This window comes from Tympanuchus pallidicinctus, unplaced genomic scaffold, assembly GCF_026119805.1.
Source record: "Tympanuchus pallidicinctus isolate F22 unplaced genomic scaffold, pur_lepc_1.0 scaffold3, whole genome shotgun sequence".
Lineage (NCBI taxonomy): Eukaryota > Metazoa > Chordata > Aves > Galliformes > Phasianidae > Tympanuchus > Tympanuchus pallidicinctus.
The window spans coordinates 96,495,420-96,518,271 of NW_026294747.1; the positions used below are offsets into that span (position 1 = coordinate 96,495,420).

General features: G+C 36.3%; 2 protein-coding genes across 8 annotated transcripts in view; both read right to left on the bottom strand.

The window, feature by feature from the left end:
- The window catches only part of NEK10 (NIMA related kinase 10), an 83,237-nt gene extending 72,495 nt beyond the window's left edge, over positions 1–10,742 (bottom strand). Inside the window, exons 1-10 of the mRNA XM_052692286.1 lie at positions 10,654–10,742; positions 10,278–10,338; positions 8,954–9,084; positions 8,314–8,412; positions 6,274–6,358; positions 5,441–5,482; positions 3,691–3,769; positions 3,214–3,281; positions 2,158–2,237; positions 851–937 (exon numbers count right to left, since the gene is read on the bottom strand). Coding sequence (XP_052548246.1) covers positions 851–937; positions 2,158–2,237; positions 3,214–3,281; positions 3,691–3,769; positions 5,441–5,482; positions 6,274–6,358; positions 8,314–8,412; positions 8,954–9,084; positions 10,278–10,338; positions 10,654–10,727 — 806 coding nt within the window. The 5' untranslated portion in view covers positions 10,728–10,742. The remainder of the gene's footprint in view (positions 1–850; positions 938–2,157; positions 2,238–3,213; positions 3,282–3,690; positions 3,770–5,440; positions 5,483–6,273; positions 6,359–8,313; positions 8,413–8,953; positions 9,085–10,277; positions 10,339–10,653) is intronic.
- Positions 10,743–17,100: 6,358 nt separating this feature from the next.
- The window catches only part of SLC4A7 (solute carrier family 4 member 7), an 83,740-nt gene continuing 77,988 nt past the window's right edge, over positions 17,101–22,852 (bottom strand). For 5 of the 7 annotated variants that reach the window (XM_052692220.1, XM_052692218.1, XM_052692223.1 and 2 more), the window contains 2 exons: positions 22,063–22,170; positions 17,101–21,489 (listed from right to left, as the gene is read on the bottom strand). In XM_052692220.1, the coding sequence (XP_052548180.1) occupies positions 21,408–21,489; positions 22,063–22,170 (190 nt within the window). In that variant the 3' untranslated portion in view covers positions 17,101–21,407. The remainder of the gene's footprint in view (positions 21,490–22,062; positions 22,171–22,852) is intronic. The other 2 variants (XM_052692222.1, XM_052692221.1) reach the window with 1 other exon arrangement.

Genomic DNA, 22,852 nt, shown 5'->3' on the forward strand with positions numbered 1-22,852 from the left:
ATTTCCATCTCCACTTGAGACCAAAAAGTTGCATTCATGTTTGATGAGACATGAAAATCCCTACCTGAACTTAAAATTATTTGTAATGAGCAATGAAATTCATCAATATCCTGCCAACATTCAAATTCCAATTTTTCTTAAAACCCTTTGGTTTAGATATGATCTATGTAATTTCAAATGCAGAAATGAAGTAAAAAGATTTTGGCATTTTCATTATTTCTAATCATAGGCATCTAATCATATGCAAAATAATTTACATAGGTGAAGTAATTAAATACAATTTTTTAAAAAAAATCTGATTTTAAATGTGGATAACATATGTGAAATGTCAGCTTTGAAAGTCGTTCTATTTCTTACTAGAGATATGTCACACTAAGCTAACAAGCTCAGATGAGCTTAAAGCGTGTTTAAGGATCATAACAATTTTTTTATTAGAGTGATGTGGGTTCTCACACAGCCTCTGACATAAACTACAGCAGCTACATGTATTAGAGTTCATGTATACGAGTTCAATACTTTCCATCTAACCATTCAGGTTTCAGCAGTTAAGGGAAGATATAATAATAAAAAAAAAAAAAAACATTTTTCTATCATCTTATAGTAACATTACAATTTATTTGCACTGTAGAACATCATCAGAAAGTGAGTCTATAACAGAATTAATAGAAAATACATCGCTTTATCAACTATTTTAACATGTACTGTAGCTGACAGAAAATACATAGGCTTCAGAACTTCACCCTGAGAATATTAAAATGGCACATTATCTAATTCCTGTAAACAAATATATTTCTAAATGAGAAAAAGTCAAAAATACTTCAACATGATTAATCCATAAGTGAACTCTCACCTTTTGGAAAGCAAATCGTATTCGCGTAATATCACCAGCAAATTCTCAACAATAGTGAGCTCACTTATCTTCTCCCTACATTCTGGACTGGAAATTGATTATTCCTGGCATTTATATCAAATTAATGTGTACCAAAAACATATTGCTCTTTATTCTCATTCCTTATACATTTTTTTGACCAGCATCTCTTCCTCCAATCTTATCTAATACTATCAAAATACTTAGAGCCACAGATATGTTACGTCAAGACTGTCACTGCAATGGTTTCCAACTTTCTTAGAAAAAAAAACCATAAAAGTGAACATCTGAATGCATAAAAGTAAAGGTGCAAATGTATTTAATTTGTTTCATGCTAGAAATCAAGCAAATGGGGTACATCAAGACTAAAACATTATTTCAACTATTAAAATGTATATATATTTTAAAAATCCATACATTGAAACAGAAATAGCATGAAATACATTGGGGTGAGGGGAGGGGGGGGGAAGGAACAGAAAAGTTTGTAATTAACTTTTTACTGATCTCAAGGAATTGTATTACTCTTTTCAGTTTCACAATTTTCCTCTTTTTTTTTTTTTTCATTTAGATCACAAAATTATTATACAAGTCCGGAATACATTAAGAATTAAGTTATTACGAATGAAAGATGCTGTATCTTCCCCTTTTCTTTTTGCTATTCCTGCTCACAACAGGAGAAAAAGAGAAAAAACACACATCTTTATTTAAAATGGTCACTAGAAAAGAGAAGATACATGTACATAGATGTATGTATTCCTTATGCATAGGTTCTGAGCACTGTGATGTAGCTGAAGATGTCCCTCTTCATTGCAGGGAGAGTGGACTACGTGAACTTTATGGGTCCCATCCAACTCAAACAATTATATGATAATTTACTACACTGAAGACTATTAGTTTTGTTTATTGTGAAGTACTGTTCTACTGAGTTTAATATACAATATTTTTATACAGGTGTAAATCAGTAAGAATTACAGAATCTTGCACAGGGACAACAGAGGGATTCCCATGACTCCAGTCTTGCAAACTTCTCTGCGCAAGTAAGAAGTATAAATTAATGCAAGGACTGAGGTTTCTACTTAGAAGCTAGTAAAGTCTTTTTAATTTCTCTTTCTTACTAATTTAACGTAATATGAAACATACTTCCTAGACTTCTACAGAACAAGATTTCTTTTTTTGTTTGTTTGTTTGTTTTTTTTAAAGAAGTCTTCCACACAAGCAGCAATTTTAATATTACATCAAGACAAAACAATAAAATGCTTATTGTGAACAGCATGTGAAGCTGAGCCTACCTTTCTGCTAAGCTAATCAGGGCAAGGAGAGCACCCAGAAGCACATTGCTGTCTCTGGCAGATAACAAATTTACTAAGGTCTAAAAAATGAAATATGGAACAAGATAAATGAATATAAATTTCACATTTTTCTTTTATGACTCAAACAAAATAATAATGATGTATTGAAAAGTCATAAATTTTGAAAATTAAGGTACAAGTGTCTTAAAGAATACAATGAAAGTTTCAGGGACTTTTAAAATATGCTCCGCGTACATATAAATACAAACAGACTTAGGCCAAACAAAGATGTTTCATATTTAAGGATGTATCTCTCATGATTGTTCAAGTGTCTGTCCAATTTAATGTAACTTTGTAATAACTGTTCCTGTGCAAAACACTTCAAAACTCTAGATTAAGACCTTCCGATGTAAAAAGCTATTTTTAAGCCTGTGTTTAATTTATGCAGTACATAATTTAAGACCTCATATACATTTTGTTAATTATGTATATCAAATAAAAAAAATCATATTTGTCTAGATCTTCTAAAAATATTACCTATTCATAATCTCCAACTGCAACATAATAGAATCACAAATCACTAGTTACACTGATTTTTATCCCTAACATTACTGAGTTTGGCTAGAAATCAGCAAAAAAATACATTAAGTGTTGACCCTTACGTTAGCTGTAATCTCTAGCAAGGTTGGCCAATACCTTGCCAACACACAGTGTTGTCTAAGTGAATAATCATAGCAGAAATTTAAAAACAAGTTATGTCATAATAGTACATATGTAGCTCAGGACAGTGTACACTCAGTTACTGGAATTGGTTTATTTGAAACATTTAGGATTCAACTACCTTGAACAACTAATAACCATGCATTAGATTAATTATGTCATATACAAGAAAAATATATATATTATGCTAACTCATACCAAGAAAACAGAATTTAGATTATCTTGCTCTACCAACTTAGCATTATTAGGAGTTCAGTGTTAACTAAGTCTGAAGTGGATAAGTCATTTAGTTAAGTAGCTAATTGGTTTTGATAAATAATTTTATAAAGCACTTACTTTATGTGCTCCACTTGCTATAACCCATTCTCTTTGATTTTTAACAGCAGCAATCTTTTGAAGAATGTCTATGGAACAAAGGGAGTCACAACTTCTGGAGTTTTACCACTTAGTATTTTTCATTTTATTAATTTCATAACAAAAGAAGAGTAAGCTATTTGAACCATGAATAGCTCATTTTACTCTGTTATTTTATTTCTTACAGCAATTAATTTCTTAAGACATACTGCACATGCATCAAAACAAAACACGCTGTTCCACAAAAATTTCAGTTCTCTTCATACATTCATGATGATGCCTACGATGAATCTAGTAACATATTACTAATATATTAATTACAGGCATTTCAAGTATTTCAAGTATTTTCAACATTTTTTCACCTCATAGAAAAATATCATTAGAGCACTTTATTATGCTTTTGTTAACTATTATCTTAATAAAGCTTTATTAACTATTTATGTTAGCAAAATCACTTACATGTCATGTTGACCAACTTGTCTACATTATGTTTCTCTTCTCCACAATCTAGATAGCCATTTGCTACTGTTTCCATATGCTACAAGAAAGGAAACAAATTAATCAACTAATTAATTCATAGATCCAGGGCGTTAGGCGTGATAACTGCCGGTAGATGGCGCATCTGTTTCATAAAAACGTACGTTCGCAAAGTGACTCACAATTAGCTGTAAAACTTGTCACAGTACAGAAGAGGTATTAGAAGTATAGAATAGCATCGAATATAGAAGTATACAAGTATAGAATATAGAAGAATTCTAAATCAAATGAAAAATTTCCACCAGTGGAAAATCCGTTAAAGAGCAACAAATACAAAAAACATTACTCCTAGGGCCAAAATTCCTTTTTTACAAGCTGTGAGCTTGAGAAGAGTTTTCTGGAGAACTGAATTATCACTTGATGTTCCCATTCTCATACTTTTCATAAGCATTTTTTTGGCTGCTGTTTGGAAAAGCTAGTCCACAGGTTCAGACTCCTCACAACATACACAATGGTGACCAGCAGGAGCTGTGGGGCTGGTTGAACAAATCCAACAGGTGGGAAACGATGGTCTGCTTTTTTATATTTCTCTAAATGCTACTGAGTGAAACAATCATCCGAGAAATGAAAGTTATCACAAGAGTGTAATTTCTGTTAGCATACAAAATCATGATGAGATTCCCAGCATCACTCACATGTTGGTCTTTACATACTGTTTTTTTTTTTAATATTTACAATCCTTCAATATTGGACAAATCCTTAATGAGGTGGCATTTTGCAGTCTCCAAAAAACTGTATAGGTAACCTAAATTGGTTTCAAGCATGCAGTACAGAGAGGCTAGAATTACAGTAGCAGTATACTATGTAAAATATCATCTGTAACAATAATTTAATCAGTGCTTTCTACCAATATACCTCACAACACTTGAAAGTGAAAACAGTTATGTGAAACCATATCACCAAAAATAATCAAACTACCTGAATGAAAACTATATTAGGAACAATCTTTGACTCCCATAACATTAAGAACATTTCAGACAGGTGACTGTCTGAACTAGGAGCTGTAGCACACCACTACTTATTTGAAATAAACACGTGGCACAGTAAGAATGAAAGATAGTTGCATTCCAGAAAGATACATTTGTTTAAACAAAATGTACAAATTCTGATTTTTCATGAATGCAAACTCTCAACAATCAGTCTCAGTTTCAAGCATATTTAAGATTTCACTGACACATGGGCAGCTCCCATTCACTGAAGAACAAGTATTAAAATTCAGAACTAAAGCAATGTTAACATAAGGCAGTAATAATGCAGCAGTTGATTAGCGATAATGTTCACAAATTTCAATCTGTTCAACCATTTTATTGCTATGCTTTTACCTTTGAGAAGTCATTTGCTCAATTTCAGGGGGCTTATAAACCTCTTCCTTCAAAAGTCTACGGTTTCTTTTGAATGAATCAATTGTGCTGACTTCTGTAATTCTTAGTTCAAGAGGCCTTTGTTAAGCCTTCTATTGAAAAGTCTTGGGTTAAATACTGCTAAGTTATAAGGACAGACCCTTTATGAACTAGTGAAAAAGCACACCAACTGGTTATATGCAGACAGAGGAATACAACTTCTTTCCAAAAAACAAGAGCATATGTACACTACTTTTTTGCAGTGTATTTCATTCCACTCATAATAAAGCAGCATACAGCTTTGTAGATAACATTTCCATGAGGAATTTTACCTGAGCTAGATTTTCAATCCCACCCAGGCTGTAGAGGATTTCCTTAAAGGAAACAAACAAAAAAAAAAAAGAACAAAAAAGGATCAAAATACAGAAAACACTGCAGTAAGAGACACTTGAACATAAGTACCCTGATTGTCATGAGTGCTGAGAAATGGTAATTCTAGCAACCAAAGACAATGGATTTTGGATATGCTTAGCAATTTCAGAGTTTAGAATTACTTACAATAAGTAAATAAATAAATTATAGAAATGAAATTTGAAAGGCTCTAACATCAGAACAGTAAGTATAATCTTTGGTACACGTTAAAAAGAAATACATGAAAACAAATATCCTAACAGATGTCAGGAGTTTAGTCATATGAATAACGGCTATAATCGTCAGAAACACATTTTAAAGCTGTCTGTAACCCAGAGAACTGGGCTGCTAGAAAAAATAGGCAGCTTTCAGTTTTCTTCACTTGCTACATTATGAAAGTTTTACATATCTATACAGAGAGGTAAAGTAAATATGTAGTCTAGGGCTCTGGGCAATGGTCTATCTGTTATGGAAATTTAAAGCTTATTTATTAGGGTTAGCAACATGAGAAGCTACAAAATATATATCAGAAATTGAGCAAGTTATCCAATAGCAGCAAGAGTTCATATGTGCAACCTGTTTGCAACACACTTGAATCTTCAGACATAGAAATACAGGTATATGCACACATATATGCAGTAAGTATGCATTCACAAGAATGTACACATTTATATGCACATTTAACAACAGAACCGTAAGTATGATGCGTAAATGAATCCTTTTATGCAAGAAAAAAATACTTTGACATACAGACCTGATAGTGTGGATCTCTTATTAATAATCTCAGGCAGATTAATACTCTAAGAAAATGGATGGATGGAGCTTGATTAACCCATTCCCTGTAAAACAAATGTCCTAAGCATAAAGCAAATACAATAAACAAGTACAAACACAAAAGTGTTATACAAAAGATTTTGATACAGGAAGCAAATGACTATAAGATTACTGACCTGTAACAACTTAAGAATATACAGCACCACAGAATTCTATCCCATTCTGAGCAATCCTCCAACATAGTAACAAAGTGATACATTTAAATATTCTCAATACAGGATTATACTTCCTAATAGAATTTCCTCTTTTTTTGTTTCGGTATACAGTTCAAGACCAAGACTTGGAAGAAAGCAGAAAGCATCTAGGGACAGCAGTCCTGTATAAATACCAGTAACAGAATAACTATTTCCATTGTCTGTCGAAGGTATATATCACCATTTTCCCATCTAAAATAAACCAAAATTCAGATATCTTCAGGGATTTTTTTGTTGTTTTTAACTGAGAGGACAGAATCTGTATCTGGGCAAGATTCCAAGGAACAGAAGTCTACGTGATATGGCAGTTCTTAATTTATCATTTGCAGTTGGGAAAGATGCCAATGCCTAAAAATATTTTGATAAAAATAAAATGTTTTGCAAACAGATACTAGCAAAATCTCACTCCTTCTATGCCAACATTCTGCCCAAAATAATAGTATGCTTCCATACTCAGCCACTTAAGAAAAGTGCATAATTTTCATGGGCAGCAACAATATACTGGTAGGCAAAAGTTAGTATGTCAGATTGGAAAACTATTTTCAGCTCACTTTAACTGGTGGTTCTTCAAAGTTATTCTTTCAAAACATTCTGATTCTTGACAGTGAATATCTTCAATGGCAAATAATTTGTCATATTTCTGTGCAGAAACAGTAATTCTCTGAGCCTGGCTGACATTTGCAGGCCTCTTCTACTATAGCTACATTTACATTCCCTGTTACTAGAGAACTCAGTGTAATACTCAGCATATGCCAGCAGGATTTTTTTCTGCCTGCTTTGTTAAACTTCATATCCAAACAACTTAAGCTAAGCTTTCACAGCTTTCTTGCCAACAGAACCATCTCTAACTTCTGCCAACACAGTGATGCTGGTAAGCAAGTGTGCTGGATTTTTTTTGGCATCACAATCAACACATAGTTACACCTGCAAAAGTGTGTAATGCAGACCACTCTACAGTTCTGACCCACTGCAGTGGCAGTAGTTCCAAACACCAGAAACCATCGCATCCACGATAAAATACTTACAAAGGGCAACTAAATCACCTTTGTAATCATACTTAAATTATCAAAGATAAGATGGTTCCTCAGTTAATTCTGCCAAGGGGTCCAAGCAAACTGTGCAAATTCTGTGGTATTTTTCAAGTATATCTGTAAAATCTATTTGTTACATATCAGCAGATTTAAATACTTTAGGATTCCTCCTTCAAATTTTTGCGCTGAGAATTCTTCATAAAAAGTATCTGATATTCAAAAAGGGAAAATACAGCATATAGCAGTGGTAAATATTAATACAAATCCTGAAATTCTGAGGTACTTTTTAGCAAACATTCTTCACCCCTCTGTTTTTGAAGATCTTGCAAAATTTTCCTGCTCATCCAAATGAGAGCAGCCTAAGAAAGAGCTTTTTCTATAAAATGCAAATGAAAAAAAATCAAAATAAGAATGAAATTATTTAGAAAAACAAACTATAGATTACAAACTATCAAGCAGTTTTTAGAACTTTGGTCGTTCACATTTCAACAAAATACTCCATCCTTCCTTCTTCACTCCCAGCCACCCAAGCATTTTGACTTCAAAGCTAATACCAAAATCATCATTTTAAAATTATAACTCAGATTATGTAAAAACATGAAGCTACAAGTTTCCACACAGACATCTGTTTATGAAACATATATACCAGGCCTTATCCATGCATGTTCATTCATTAATTAAGGCAAGAAAGAGTGATCTTTCCTCATTGGAAATGAATGTGTTTAATATACTGACCTGCAGTTAAACCTCTTCTTAACTAAAGCGGTAAAAATGTCTTGAAACAGCTTGTGTTTGGGATGTTGGCTAAAATTTCTCTCATTCTTGTAGGTCACACTAATGGCAGAAAAGAAAAAGAAAAAAAAAAAGGAAAATGCTGAGCTGGTAGTTATGTTTTAACAAGTCAAAACTTAACGCCAATAAGAAAAATGAAGAAGTGTCATACAAGCACTTGCAATGGAATAACATAATTCCAGGTTTTCAGACAGTAATAATTTTGAAGAACAGTCTGACTTGCATAATGTGAATCTATCATAACGGTATAATAAAAGCTTTCCAAACAAGTCATTACTTTATTTAAATTGAATATATTAACTTTCAACAGTTCCCTCTATTGAATAGAAGCACACGTCAAACTTACAAAGCAAAAATATTCACACAGGTTTAGAAAAAATAGAATTGCATCATTAACATCTCAGCAGGTTGACACACACACACAGAATCACACACAGAATCACACAGAATCACCCGGGTGATGACATGAAACTACAAGTAAGAGACACAAAATATATATGATTTCCACAACTCAACAAGACTAAGACACAAAAAGATGTTCAGAAATATGACACAGTGTCACCATACTGGCTCTTTCTTTTACCTAAAGTTTTCAAGCTCAACAGCTTCAGTTGACTCTTGCCATTGACGATGGAGTTTTTGTCCATCACTTCTGACATTTTGCAGAGATCTTGTTGTGCTGATTTGACCATTTTCAAAATGTGTAGCTGAAAGCTAAGGAGGAAAGAGGCACTGATGAGGCAAAACAGTTTTATTACAGAAATGATAACAAGCAAAATCACCTTTTCTCAGTTTTTCACTTGAACTATAGATGCTGTTAAATCTTTGATCTATAACTGCCATTGTAAAATACAAACACATACATCCTATGATACGGAAGTGGTAGAAAACCAATGCAAATCAAGGTTGGAAAACAAACACATGGAGATATATGAAATGCAAAGAAAGCAGCCTTTAAAATTTGTAACAAGAGAATCTCCAACACACACATTATCTATGTGTACAGCTTCCATATTTCTTTTAGGTCGTAGAAATTGAAGTTTCAGCTTTCGGCTCAGAAGCAATCCATGCCTCTACCCAGGAAAGGAAATGAATAACTCCTGTATTCCATGGACAGTTCCCTTACTTTGGGGTATTCTTGTTGCAGAATAGAAAGAAATAAATTGCTTTGATATTCCCAGGACTCACACCCATCTTCACGTGTTGGTTTTCATTGCTTCAAATGGTAAGCACAAGCTCCATCAAATGATTTGAGGTGAAGATTTTACAATATCCTAAAAGTTTCAAGCACTTATAATATTTATGCCCAGAAGAGTTTCAGCTGAATTATTATTCTCTGAAGACGAACTGCTTATGATTAAAATGCTGATTTTTAATTTTCTGTACCTTATTATCTTACTTTATTACATGTTAGTTTACTACATATTGTCACTAATAAATCTCTAATCCTACCTTCTACAGAAATGTTGGAAGGGCTTTGAAGAAAATAAATTCGCAAGGCTACTTGACTATGTCTGTTAATACCTGAATACAACCTGTTCAAGATTATAATAAATAAATTTTTTTCCTGTTTAAATAAAGATTATGGCAGAGTAGGACAGGAATTGGCTCAGCTTCATTCTTCCAACTTTTCTGAGTAGGATTTATCTCACAGAGATGTTATATTATTGCCAAGGGGGAAGGAAAAAAAAGGACACCACATACACTACACAAGATTTTATTAACACAATTAATCATAATGGAACACAACAATATCACAAGCATGTGCTACAAACCTTAGTCAACTGTATTTGTGATTATACGGTTATACAGCATGTTTAATAATAGCTATTACTATATAAATATTATTTATATAATTATATAATTATTTTATATAATTTATTATTATATAAATATATATATTATACCTGTTGTTTGCTTGATGAAGCATTTAAGAGAGACTGAAGTCTTTTAAGGTCAGAGTAGTCTCTACAATAAAACACAACAGCATAGTATATATATTAATAGTTACATAAAAGTACTTCTTAAGAGTAAAGAAAATCAATAAACAGTGCTACTGACAGAAAATAAAATTGTCTAGTGTCCTCATTTTGCATGGAAAAGAATTTAGAACCTCTCCAGAATGCCTTAAGTCAACAGAGGTGTAAATAAACTTTGTGACCAGAGTAACAGTTGTCATGTTTATACTGCATTTCAAATTAAAGCATTCTACTTTGGCAGCCAGTACAAATTCCACACGGGTTCTGCTGAAGTTCAAACAAAGTAAGACATCAGATACTATACCTCATAGAAATCCCATGAGGTTTTTCGTCTGTTGCTTTTTCTGTGCTCTTCAGCTTTTTGTCCTGATCAGGCATTGTGCATCAGTCTCATCATCACACGACTAAAGCACTCATATCCTTAAAAATAAAAAAGATAGAGCTATATCACTGGAGCGTTAAGCACCAAATGTCTACTTACACAACTAAATGAAAAGGAAAAGAAAAAAAAACAACCAGAAACAAAACAAGACCAAAAAAACAGCTCTAGCCTTCTGTAAACGTGAAACCTTAGGCATTAAATGAGGATACCTTTTAGGATTCTAGATATTAACGAGAAATTTATAAATGTAAAATACAGAAGACTTACTTTCCCAACAAGTTTTTGGTGAAGGTAAATAATACTAGCTGTCTTACTACTGTGCTTCCCTTTTATTTGTGTTTTTCCTCTTCTTGCTTATTTTTAACATTATTTCTCACAATGGCTTGTTTATATTAAAGTAGTGCTTAGAGACTGGCATTAACTTTGTGTCATACAAGGTATTGTTCAGACAATATAGGAGACAACAGCTTAACTATGTAATTACAAAAGATGGATTGAGGAAAGAAAAAGGAGGTATCTGACAATCATACGTGATGTAATACCTCGTGCTGATGTATTACATGTCTAGAAAACAGATAGATTTTCTGTAGAGGTTGGAATCTGACTCTTCTGAATTTCAGTTGAATGCTTTCAGCTTCTCTTGCAAAGTAGGACATAAAGCTTATTTCAATAAGTGAACACAGCTGTAATGGCTTGGCCTCAGGAGAATCAATACCATACATTAGATCCACTGCAGTCAAACATTCAGTCTGTTTGTCACATTAGTAGCTCTGACTTCCCACTAACACCCATGTTGTGTTGCCTTCACATATTTGTTCAGTAAGTCGTAGAAAGAGAAAATAATGAAGTGGAATCTCCTTCTGCTGTGAGGGTAATTATGTTGGTGCAGCATATTGGTTTAGTATTCATTTAGTCCAAGAGGAAAAAAAGGAGATGGTCAGAAGCAGGCTGGAGCTGAAGAATTACTCAGAGAACTATATACAGCCAAATCATATCGGTAGAGCACCCATGATTTAAAAAATAAAAATATAGCACCACTGTCAGACTCTTCCTGTCCATTCTACTACTCACTAAATATAGATAGATTGGATGTTCCTTCTGGTGTATCTTTTACCAGGGCTTTCCCTCTGAAATCTGACAATTTTTTGTTGTTGTTTTTTTCTTCTCTCTTTTTGCAGTGTAGATTTCCGCTATTGATTTTTATTCCTCCTCCTCATAAAGGCAAAGAAACAAAGACAACCAGTGTGAGTGGAAACAAAAGGAATACAAACAAACCAGAAGATGCTGCTTCCTACTGAAAAATCAGAGTTGTTTTCTCAATTATACATTCTCATGTTAGACACAAAATTAACCAAAATGCAACTGCTGACAGCATGAACCCAAGCATTGCATTAATTCACTCTGGGAAGTGTCCTGTAAGATCAGTTCATCTGTTTCTGTTCTACGAAAAAAGCCTTTATCCTACCACTGGTCATCCCATAGAGAACAATGGATCTTGATCCCCAAGAAATTCCACTGTTCTCTTCCATGCATCCCCACAAAACCAATATTAAAAACACTTCAGAACATTCCCATGGTACCAGCTATCACTAGGGAATGAAAAGAAATAGAATCAGTTCTACTAGTAAGCAGACAAAACCCTTCATCTTAGATTAAATGAAGGCAGCTCAATTAATTCATGTCATTTCCTTCAAAAGCAGCGAAAGTTACGAGATGTCAGGTACATTGTTAGGCATATATAAGAAACCTCTTGAGTACAGATTTCCACAACTTGACTTAGTAATATTTTTGTTTCTTATCCTCTCCCCAGCATCCTAATCCATTTGGCACATTGCTGAGGCATGGCATGATGCAACCATCACCTCACAGTTACACACCAGTACAGTGACTCTCCCAAATTATCAACTTGCTCAAGAATACATACATACAAAGAACAGATTTCAATCACTTACCAAATAATCAAACACAAACCAACCATGAGTAAATACAGATAAATCCTAGAAAATTCAACATGTAAAACAGTAGGATTCCAGTACAGTCAAGGTTACATTCAAAACTCTGAGGTCTTCATGATTATCTACAAAATACCTCACAATTGTGAAACCTTACATCCACAGATCACACTCAACCTTGCTTTAGAGCTGCCAGGCCACTGATCTGCACCACAAAGTGGTGCCTTAGTCAAGAAGAAACAGAATAGCACCTGAGTAATATTTTAGAGGCTCACTGCTGTTATAGGTGCAGATGTTCAACGTGAAGCCAAATTTCATTCACTGCTGTCTGAGAAAGAAGGAATGCAGCACACCCAGGGACACAGCCCTCACCCAACGCAGAGGGTTCATCCTGAAGCTGTCTCTGTTTCCTAGAGGACACTGAACGTGCACAAGTCAGTAAATACTAGAATGAAAAGTGGGCAGCCCCACAGCTGCTGAATGACCCTGCACAACCTCCATCTGCCAGCATGGCATCACAAGGCTGCACCGTCTGCTCGACTGGGAAAGCTGAATCAGGTTACAACTAATCTTCTGTGTTAACCCTGATCACCTTATAGCTTGTCCCCAAGTACCGTTGGTGTACAAGGGCAGGGATAATACGCAGAACAAAGAATTTATCATTGTGGTTTAAAGCGTTTGAGCCCTTCAATTTGCCTCCAGGGTTAAACCGATGGAACAGCCGTCTGCTGGTGAAAATGGCAGCTGCTGACCCCTCACAAAATCTGCCACTCCCTTTCACTTATTCAGTTTATCTGGTCCAAATCCAAGAGTTTAGAGAACAAAACAGGCAAAGAGCCACGTGCTTCTCTTCGTACAGGCAGTTTGCTACAGATTTAGGTCACCATTACAGCAGCCCAATGAGCTGCTTGCAAAGAAGGGGCGGGGGGGGGGGGGAAGGACAGGAGTGCACAGCTATAAGAGAAGCACAGAAAACCCTTTCATCAGGAGCCAGTCATTAAACCATGTGGGTGCACAAGCACCACACCCCGAGTGATGGGTACCACAGGAAACAACCCCTTGTTTTCCATGTACCAGCCATAACCCTGAGAGAAAACAGACGTGGAAAATGTCCTTATTGATTCACACACAGTTACCTGCCCTTCTTGAAACCATCAAGTACATTCCCACCCCTGTGTTTTGTCTTTAGTTGTGCCAGAAGAAATTTCCATGGAGCCAGACTATTAACTATCTTACTAGCTAGTAAGCTGGCTTCATGAGTAATGCACACAAAACAAAACAACACCTGCATCTCAGTCAGGTAGAGAAAGATTGAGACTGGACAACTTTAAAAAATAGAAATGTATTAAGGAAAATATCCTCACAGCACAGATAGAGCCTTATTCAACTTCACTTAAAACAATAAAATGAGAAAAATATTAACTAATTTATTATAACTAGTGATAATTACATTTAATTAGCTATCATAACGCAATCACATAGAAAGATGGATTCATTCTAACAGTGTTGGTGTGCAGGATAGGACAAGGAACGTTCCAAGAACCCTGCCAGAAAAAATCCACATGATGAGAAACAGGAGACAAAGGAATCACCACAAAGATTTGATCTGTGGCCCAGGCTGTCTCAGACAAAACAAGGTCATAAAGCTTCAGAAGGTGAAAAGAAACCCCCAAATAAACAAAACCACAAAGACATACTGGAGAATAAATTATTTCCATAAACTACAGCATAACGTTTAAAAACACTCTTGAACAAAAAGATATCTTATGTTCTTCATAATATTATTAGCAATAACTACTGGATGCAGATGACAGATACAAACAGCTTTGTAATCTAACTAGCTGCTTGATTGATCACAAACTCCTTCCTTAATCACTCTAGTGGCTGAGTTCCACTACGTAACTATATACAGAAGTTTAACTGGCTTGAGCTGGATAAAGGAGTAGAAGACTTTTCATGTCGTTGTTAGATAGGAATTTATCTAATGCCATAAGCTGGGTGTGAGGTCAGATGAAAAATCACTCCTTAAAAGAGCAACTATCAGCACACTAGAAATACATTTCAAATGTGGTCAAATGTTGGCTAAGGATGCACCAAAGAAGACTAAAAAGTTCCCAAGATGTACTTTTACTTCTCCAGCAAAGGGCTGGACTGCATCCCTATCATTCTTGGACAGTATGGCAGTCAGAAGAGACACCATGGGGCAGTGCAAGCCTAGAAATTCCCAACCCATGAAAATGTACAGACAAGATTTGAAGAGTTCTTCTCACAAGATGCATCACCTGAATCAATGTGGAAATCTGCATGTTTATATGAAAACATCCATATGCATGTATTTTCTTCTTGAATTTCATTCAGTCACTTCTTAGAAGATTCTTTGAAGATAAACTAGGATTCCAAATGAAGCTCCCATTTTCCCAACAAATGGAAACACAGTCCCCTGCTTTTCCCTCTGCACCAAACCAGTTCTAGGGAAGCCATAAAAGGCCAGGCCTGTTTCACATTCTTGGGCACACACAGTGTGAGACTCTGGGCTTTTTTCCAGATCATATCTTGTATCTGCATTTTCTGCCTAAGCCCACAATGCCAATCTGCAGCTCATAGATGAAGGAAAAGTAGATTTCTGGGGGAGGTAGATAGCAGCCTTGCACCAAGGTAAGAACCATACGTAGCTGTATGAAATCTATCCTTCTCTACAGAATGAAAGAAAGAGATCTGATAAGTAGACTGTTTGATGGACAAGGAACTGGCTGCAAGATCATACCCAATGGTCAATGGCTCAGTGTCTGGATGGAGATTAGTGACAAGTGGTGTCTCTCAGGGGTCAGTACTGGGACCACTGCCCTTTAATATCTTGATCAGTAACATCAACAGTAGGATGAAATGCATCCTCTGTAAGTTTGCAGATGACAACAAGCTGTGCGATGTGACACACCTGAGGGATGGGAAAGAGATCACCCAGAGAGACCTGGACAGGCTCGAGAAACCTAGTGCAAGATCTAGCACCTGGGTTGAGGCAACCTTTACTACAAATACAAGCTGAAAGATGAAAGGATAGAGCACAGCATCCTGTCAAGAAGCATTTGGGGGTACTGTTGGATGGAAAGCTGGACATGAGCCAGTAATGTGTCCTTACAGCCCAGAAACCCAACCGTACCCTAGCTTGCATCAAAAGAAACATGGCCAGCAAATAGGAGGTGATCCTGCCCCTCTACTCTGCACTGGTGAAGACTCACCTAAAGTACTACATCCAGATGTGGAGTACTCAGCAGAGCAGAGATGTGGACCTGTTGGATTGTGTCCAGAGCAGGGCCACAGAAATGATCCCAGGCATGGAACATCTCCTCTACAAGGACAGGCTAACAGAGCTGGGGGTGTTCAGCCTTGAGAAGAGAAGGCTCCAGGCAGACCTAAGAGCAGCCTTCAAGTATCTAAAGCTGTAAGAAAGAAGGGGACAGATTCTTTAACAGAATTTGTTGTGATAAGACAAGGAGAAATTATTTCAAACTAAAAGAGAGGAGATTTAGATTGGACATAAGTAAGGAGTTATTTACAATAGGGTGATGAGGCACTGGCACAGGTTGCCCAGAGAAGTGATGGATGTCCCATTCCTGGAGAAATTCAAGGTCAGACTGGAGGGACTCTGAGCAATCTGAACTGAACAGAGATGGACTAGATGACCTTTGAAGGTCCCTTCCAACTCCAATGATTCTATGATTCTAGGGTGGGGACAATGCAGCTCTTACCCAAGAGACATTACTTCTAGCTCGCCAAGGAGACCCAGTGCTGGATGTGACCTCAGGCTGGTGGATGGCACACGGCACAAAACCGGTTCCCCACACTTCCCATGCGTTACTTAAGACTGGGCAGGCCCACCCCAGCACTTGATACCTTTAATGCGTCTTATACCACGTAGCACATCTGCATGCATCCCCAAATGCTAACATCACGTTTCAGTTTGTTTCTTTAACACCTCTGACATCTTTACATCGTACCTCTCTGCGACTTTAATCACACAACGGCCGCACCATCTGACTCCCCGACCTCCCCCGCCCTCCCCGCGGGCCGGCTCCCTCCCAGACAGGGGCCTGCGGTCGGCCCTCATGGCGCGGCCTAACAGCCTCTCTTCACGCGGCTGCATTGGGGCACCCCTGCCCTGCCCCACTCACGCGGCAGTCCCCGCACGCAGCCTCCGCCACCGCTTCACTGCTTCGTCCGGAACGCGGCCCCAGCCGACGGCCAATCGCACGTCGTCTTCTTCGGCAACGGACGACGCTGCAGCCAATCGCGAGGCGCCGTGCTGGGAGGCGCGAGGATACCCTAGCGACCACCGACGCCGGCCGCCGTTGCCATGGAAACGAGAACGCCCGGCCGGAGCGGCAGCCCCGTTCTCCGGCACAAATGCAAGAAGGCGAGATATTGTCCAGTAGATTTTTATTGCTTTTGCCAACTTTCTGAAACGTTACAAAAGATAATTTTATTCTACCAGTAATTAAAAACAACGAAGGCTGGATCTTTCACATTGAAGACTGAGTCTGAGCTCGGTGTTCTCTGTACAAACCGGAGATCGATTCTACATTTGGGATTCCGTTACAAAGTACGAAAGCGTCGCTGCCGTTAGAAAAGCGGTCGTACAAGCCGGGACCGTACGGCGTGTGATGGCGCCTCCGACCAGCGGCACTGAGGTCAGAGCGCGGCTCAGCTGCGGGTGCTGAACCTCGGAAGACAGCGCTGCGCGGAGCAGCCGCAGCAGAGGGGCTGTATTGCAAAGGGTGTGCCTCGCCCCAGCGTTGTGGAGTAGAAAAGGACTGGCTGTCAAACTCACTATACTAAATTCAGTACGAAAATGTCTTTTAGATTAACTTCAATGTCAACTAAGAAGTTCCTGTAAGTTCTCCCTAAAAAAAAAAAAAAAGTTACAGAATAAAACGGACTTAAAATTCTAAGCAATTTGCTTTGTATTCATAGCACTAGTCTTACACTGACTCAAAGCTGTGTGCTTCTAGTCTTAAAATTTGCTGTAAAATAAATTAGTTGGTATCAACAAAGTATTTCACACGTTCGTACTGTACTTTATAATAAATTTTACCTAAATGAGTAATTAAAACATTACTAATCACAGAAAGCAAAAGGAAAACTAAAATCATCGTGATGCTCATCTAAGAGGCTACACTGTGAACTGAAAATCATGAGTCATTTATCTTAGATTTACAGAACGTATGTACAAGACAATCCTTTAAAACTGTGCAGACTCTGTGACAGGACACCACAGGTTTGTCACAGGTGTATTTTACAGAAGCTGAACCTGCCTGACACGAGGCAGGAAACTACCACATAAAGACAAAGATGCAAGTGAAGCAAATGAAAAGTTATGGGAAAGCTTTCATTACTCACAGAAGAAAAATAAAATGGCCTGTACATTTGGTTGAAAAATCCCAACAGGGCATTGAATTCTATCTTAGCGACCTTACCATGTCTAACTTGGCAATTTGGAACATTTCCCTAAACAACAACATATTCTGTCGTAGCTGCAAAATTCATCTAGGAAGGTATAATTAACTTGGGCATATGTAAACAGAATGAAAGCATGTCATTGTAATACGTGAGAAGTACTGAGAAAGAGTTTTGTAGAGTTTAATTTAAACAAAAGACTGCATTTTAAGTGAAATATTTTAGATGATAATTTAAATGGAGTGGTCAAAATTAAGACCCACACTTCATGTAAACATTCTTATTTATAAATAAATTAGAAAAAGGGAAAACAAAACAAACCAAAAAAAAAGAAGACTGGGGACTTCCTGAGGTGGCTCTGCAGCCAGATACACAGTAGCACTAAGCTCCATTCCGGGAAACCAAGGCATCTAAAAAAAAAAAGTGCAGGACTGTTCATTTACCTCTAACTGCTGGAATGGAAACATATTGGCTTAATTTTTATAGGGCTTAACCCCTATGAAAGAATCAGTGCACAGTTATTATCACTGCTCTTTGACACCCATTAAGGCAAAAGTTATCAATATACAGTCCGCGATAATCTTAGCTTTACTTCAACTACGCACAAATTTAAAGCAAAAGTGGTACACAGTGAGCAGTAAGTTATTAACCATACGTTATTCCATGGGTTTTTATGCACTCAATACCACGTTGTCTTCTATTCACATGGGGGAAAAAGTGCAAGCCAGGACACGCTACTAACAAAGAACACTGGAACTAAAGGTCACTGTAAACTGCTTTGCAAGTCAAGGGATTTCTGGCACTGATGGAAGTATCTACAGAATTAGAATAAAGAAATACTGCAGTTAGACTTGTGGGCTTTGGTGGTTCATTTGCTGTTTTTAAACTTCACAAGAAAAACACCTGCTTCCTGCAGTATTGGCCGTTCTTTAACCCTTCAAAAGCAGAAGCCAGATAAAAGTTGTATAGCACCAGGGAACCCTGATTTCTGGCACTGAAGAGTTAAAAAACCTAAGAAGCTTATAATCATCTTCTGACTTTTGGAAACAATCATGGGGCTCTGAATATGATGTATAAAATACTACTAAGAAGAGTGGTACAAAAGTAGCTTATTGTGGATAACACTATGTAAACTGCTCAGAATAGCATTTTCCTTCTTAGATTCACCAGTAGCCAGCTAAGAGCCAGTAACTGATGAGCAGATGAGTTGGTTTGTTGTGGTTTTCTGGTGGTGTGTTTTTTTTTAATAATGCAACTGCCTGCCATATTTTCATTGCATCTCAGTTTCATTAGAGGGAAAATAGCTATTTCCTGAAAGAGCAAATACTCAAGCTAAGGCACAAGCTACGCCGTTATCTAAGGATAAATGGGCATCACCCTGTAGAGGTCAGACACAGTACTAGTCAAATTAGTAATGCAGACCTCACTTGCTTTTCCACTGAGCCTTTGTCATGAGAATTTGGGTTGGATCTTTCATACTGCTGTATGCTATTATGCATTTTCAGTAAACTGCCTTATCAATTCAGTCAAATGGAGAAAACAAAAAAATAAACTATTAAATCGTGTGTAATGGGAATGGCTCACAGCCCATATAACTTAAGCATTATTTTCAAATATTTCTTCTTATTCCAACTGATGGGTTTATTTTCATAATATACAATTATCTTTCATCTCATTGTTACTTGTCTGAAGAATACCAGAATTCCAACTCGGGTGGTACTTCCAGATGAACTCTGCCTTCCTCTAAATCTGCTCCTTTGCATTCACTGAGAATTTTACCACGAAGTCCACAGTAAAACTCACAAATCTACCAAAACAGAATTAAGCTAACAGTATGCTCTAGTTTGAAATGTGCACAGATTCTAATTAAAGCCTTTATAATACATCCAGAAAGGGCTGGTAGAATCTAAAAAGACTATTTCAAAAATTTAAGCCAAAAAACAAAGGCATAAGGCAAAAAAATATTAGCAATGGAAACTGCAGCAGGTAATTGATCAAGCTTTTCAGTTACACATAAAATTCTCATCATCTCAGATTTTACACTGCTAAACACTAAACCTCAAAAACGTAAGTACAATAAATGCACTTTTTAATCAATGCATTTTTAATCAATGAACCTCCAAAATCCCATTTACTTCAATAAATGAATATTTACTTTTTCAATTCTTCTAACACGATAAAATTTTATACTAATTAAAATAAATAAAATGCTTAAAATAAGTTGGTGTGCTATCACATATGCCCTTTACAGTGAAGAGAATCAGAACTGTACACAGAAATACCACAAGCAATTTGTAATCCATAAAATAATATTGATCATAAACCTATTACAGAATTAAACTGTGGCTAGTTTAATCAAATATATAATAAACTTTAAAAATGAACTGAGCAAGAAAGATGTCCTGATGAGGACGTGAAACACTCTGAATTGTCAGTCTTAGAGATGAGTAAATCAGTTTTTCAAAGTCAATGGAAAGTGTAAATAAAAACAGCTAAAGAAATCAAGAGCACTAGTGTCGCAAGTATAACTTCCTACAGAACAACTTGCTGCCTTTAAGTTCAATTTATATTGAGTAAACACAGATTTCAGAATAGCAAATACTGACTTGGGACTGTAACTAGTTACTAAAATCATATGGCTACTGGATGAAAATGAAAAATCAGGGGTATATTTAAAAGTATCAGAACAGGATATTTACATGTATTTCAAGGGTTATTTAGCCATCTGTCTTAGGGCTCTAGGACTCCTCTGTAAAATATGAGTGACAGAATCCAAAACACATTAGCATGTAGTGGAGATACAAAACACAGTAATGCATGTTAACAGGAATTAATATCTGATCTATGAAATCACCAAAAAAGTATACCCTGCAAAAACAAACAGTAATTTCCTGCACGGAAAACAAACTTCTGTAGCGCACGTTATGAACAGAGGTAATGGCAAATTCTAAGCGATGTGGACCAGTAATCATCAGCAAAGGCTGATTGAACGTTTATGCACATATTGATTATTGAAAATAATAGGCATTCATTACAATATTCCTATTTAAAATGAAAATAAAATTCCCAATAAAATAAATAGCTGAAGTGTGATTACCACTCAACTGATCTGTAAGCAAATCTTTTCATGTCAGCGTATCTACAGTTCCCTAAACAATGGCAGAATTAAATACAAGTTACTCCTTAAATTGGAAATCACACTTCAGTGGTATAATATCCTACAATGATATATATACACACACACAAATACACACAATTCCCCCTGGTTCAGTTCTATAAAGATGTTTCAGCATCCACGTATTTCACAACAGGTGAATCTTCCACATTTATTTTCACACTTTCTGGTTTCTCAGGGCTGTTGAAAGCAAAGATAATCATTTAAGATACTGTTCTTTTTTCTCAAAGCTAGTCATCAAACATTTTATACTCAAGCGTCAAGATAGTATTTCATTCAAGTACATTTCATATCCAATAAAAATACTATCTGAGCCAATTTAATTTTTAGAAATCTAAACTAGGTTGGGCAAATATCCAAACCCACCAACCCAGTGGAAGATCCAAGCAGCAGTGAAAATGCTGTACTTACCTTTTATTCTCTCTGGCATTTGTAATATTCAGGACCAAACATGCTCATATACACTCTAATAAAGCGTTCAGATTCCCTAAACCTATCAGAGTAGCATACAAATGTATTAAGCAAATTAAAAGTAGCACTAAAATACTAATAATGTACTTAACAACATCCTTTGACATTGTTTGATTTCAGAGCAGAGAGCAAAAATTAAGCTCAAAATCAAGTTCCTCTCAAAAGTCCATGTATAAACCATGTATGCTTATAATCTTATATATACTTCAATAAATATGAGTACAGTAATTAGCTACCAAAGACATGACAAAAGTTAGAAAACATGTGAGTAATTATAGCTACCTCAGGTTAGCTCTGGTTACTTTGGCATTCTCAGTACTCATGGACAGAGCCTTCCACTGTGCAGTTTTGGCCATTTCATCTGATATGTTTACAACTGAGGGATCAATGCTAAAGAACAAACATACTTTCTGGTTAGTACTCAATGCCCTTCAAACACATTATACTTGTTGTCACTCATAAATCACATCAGTTGTGCCTTCTCTCAACGTTTACGCAGCCACAAGTTGAATTAATCACTTACCACGGTACTTCAATGAAAACTTCAAAGTGTAATAATTCACTAGTGCTACCTTAATCTCATGGTATCATCAACAGTTTGTCACAGACAGTCACAATCTGTTAGTGGTATCTCATTTCTAAATTATCTTTAACTTCAGAAAATTATTTTGTATATTTATAAATAATGAAATGAATCATACAGTTCTGTTAGGGCATTCATAGAGCAGAATTATTTTAAGCTGTTTCCAGTAAACAAACAAATGTTAATAAAATTCTGGAAGTGGTAGCTCAGTTCAGATTAAGAAGTAGCAGAAACTTGAATGTCTTGACTTTTTTTCCCCCCCCTATTAAAGTTCAGTCTCACAAGCAGTAAGCTTTCAAAATCTGTTTTTGACCTTTTCCTTTCACACACTTAAAGGTAAAGCAGACTTAAATGTCCATACAGACAATGCCTAAGCTTCAGAATCTACTCCAGATGTATAAGACTACATCAAAGCACCACAGAAACACATCAAAGCTTATTTTTCACTGGGAATCCCCACAAGTTGCAGTACAGTGAAATACATAGTAA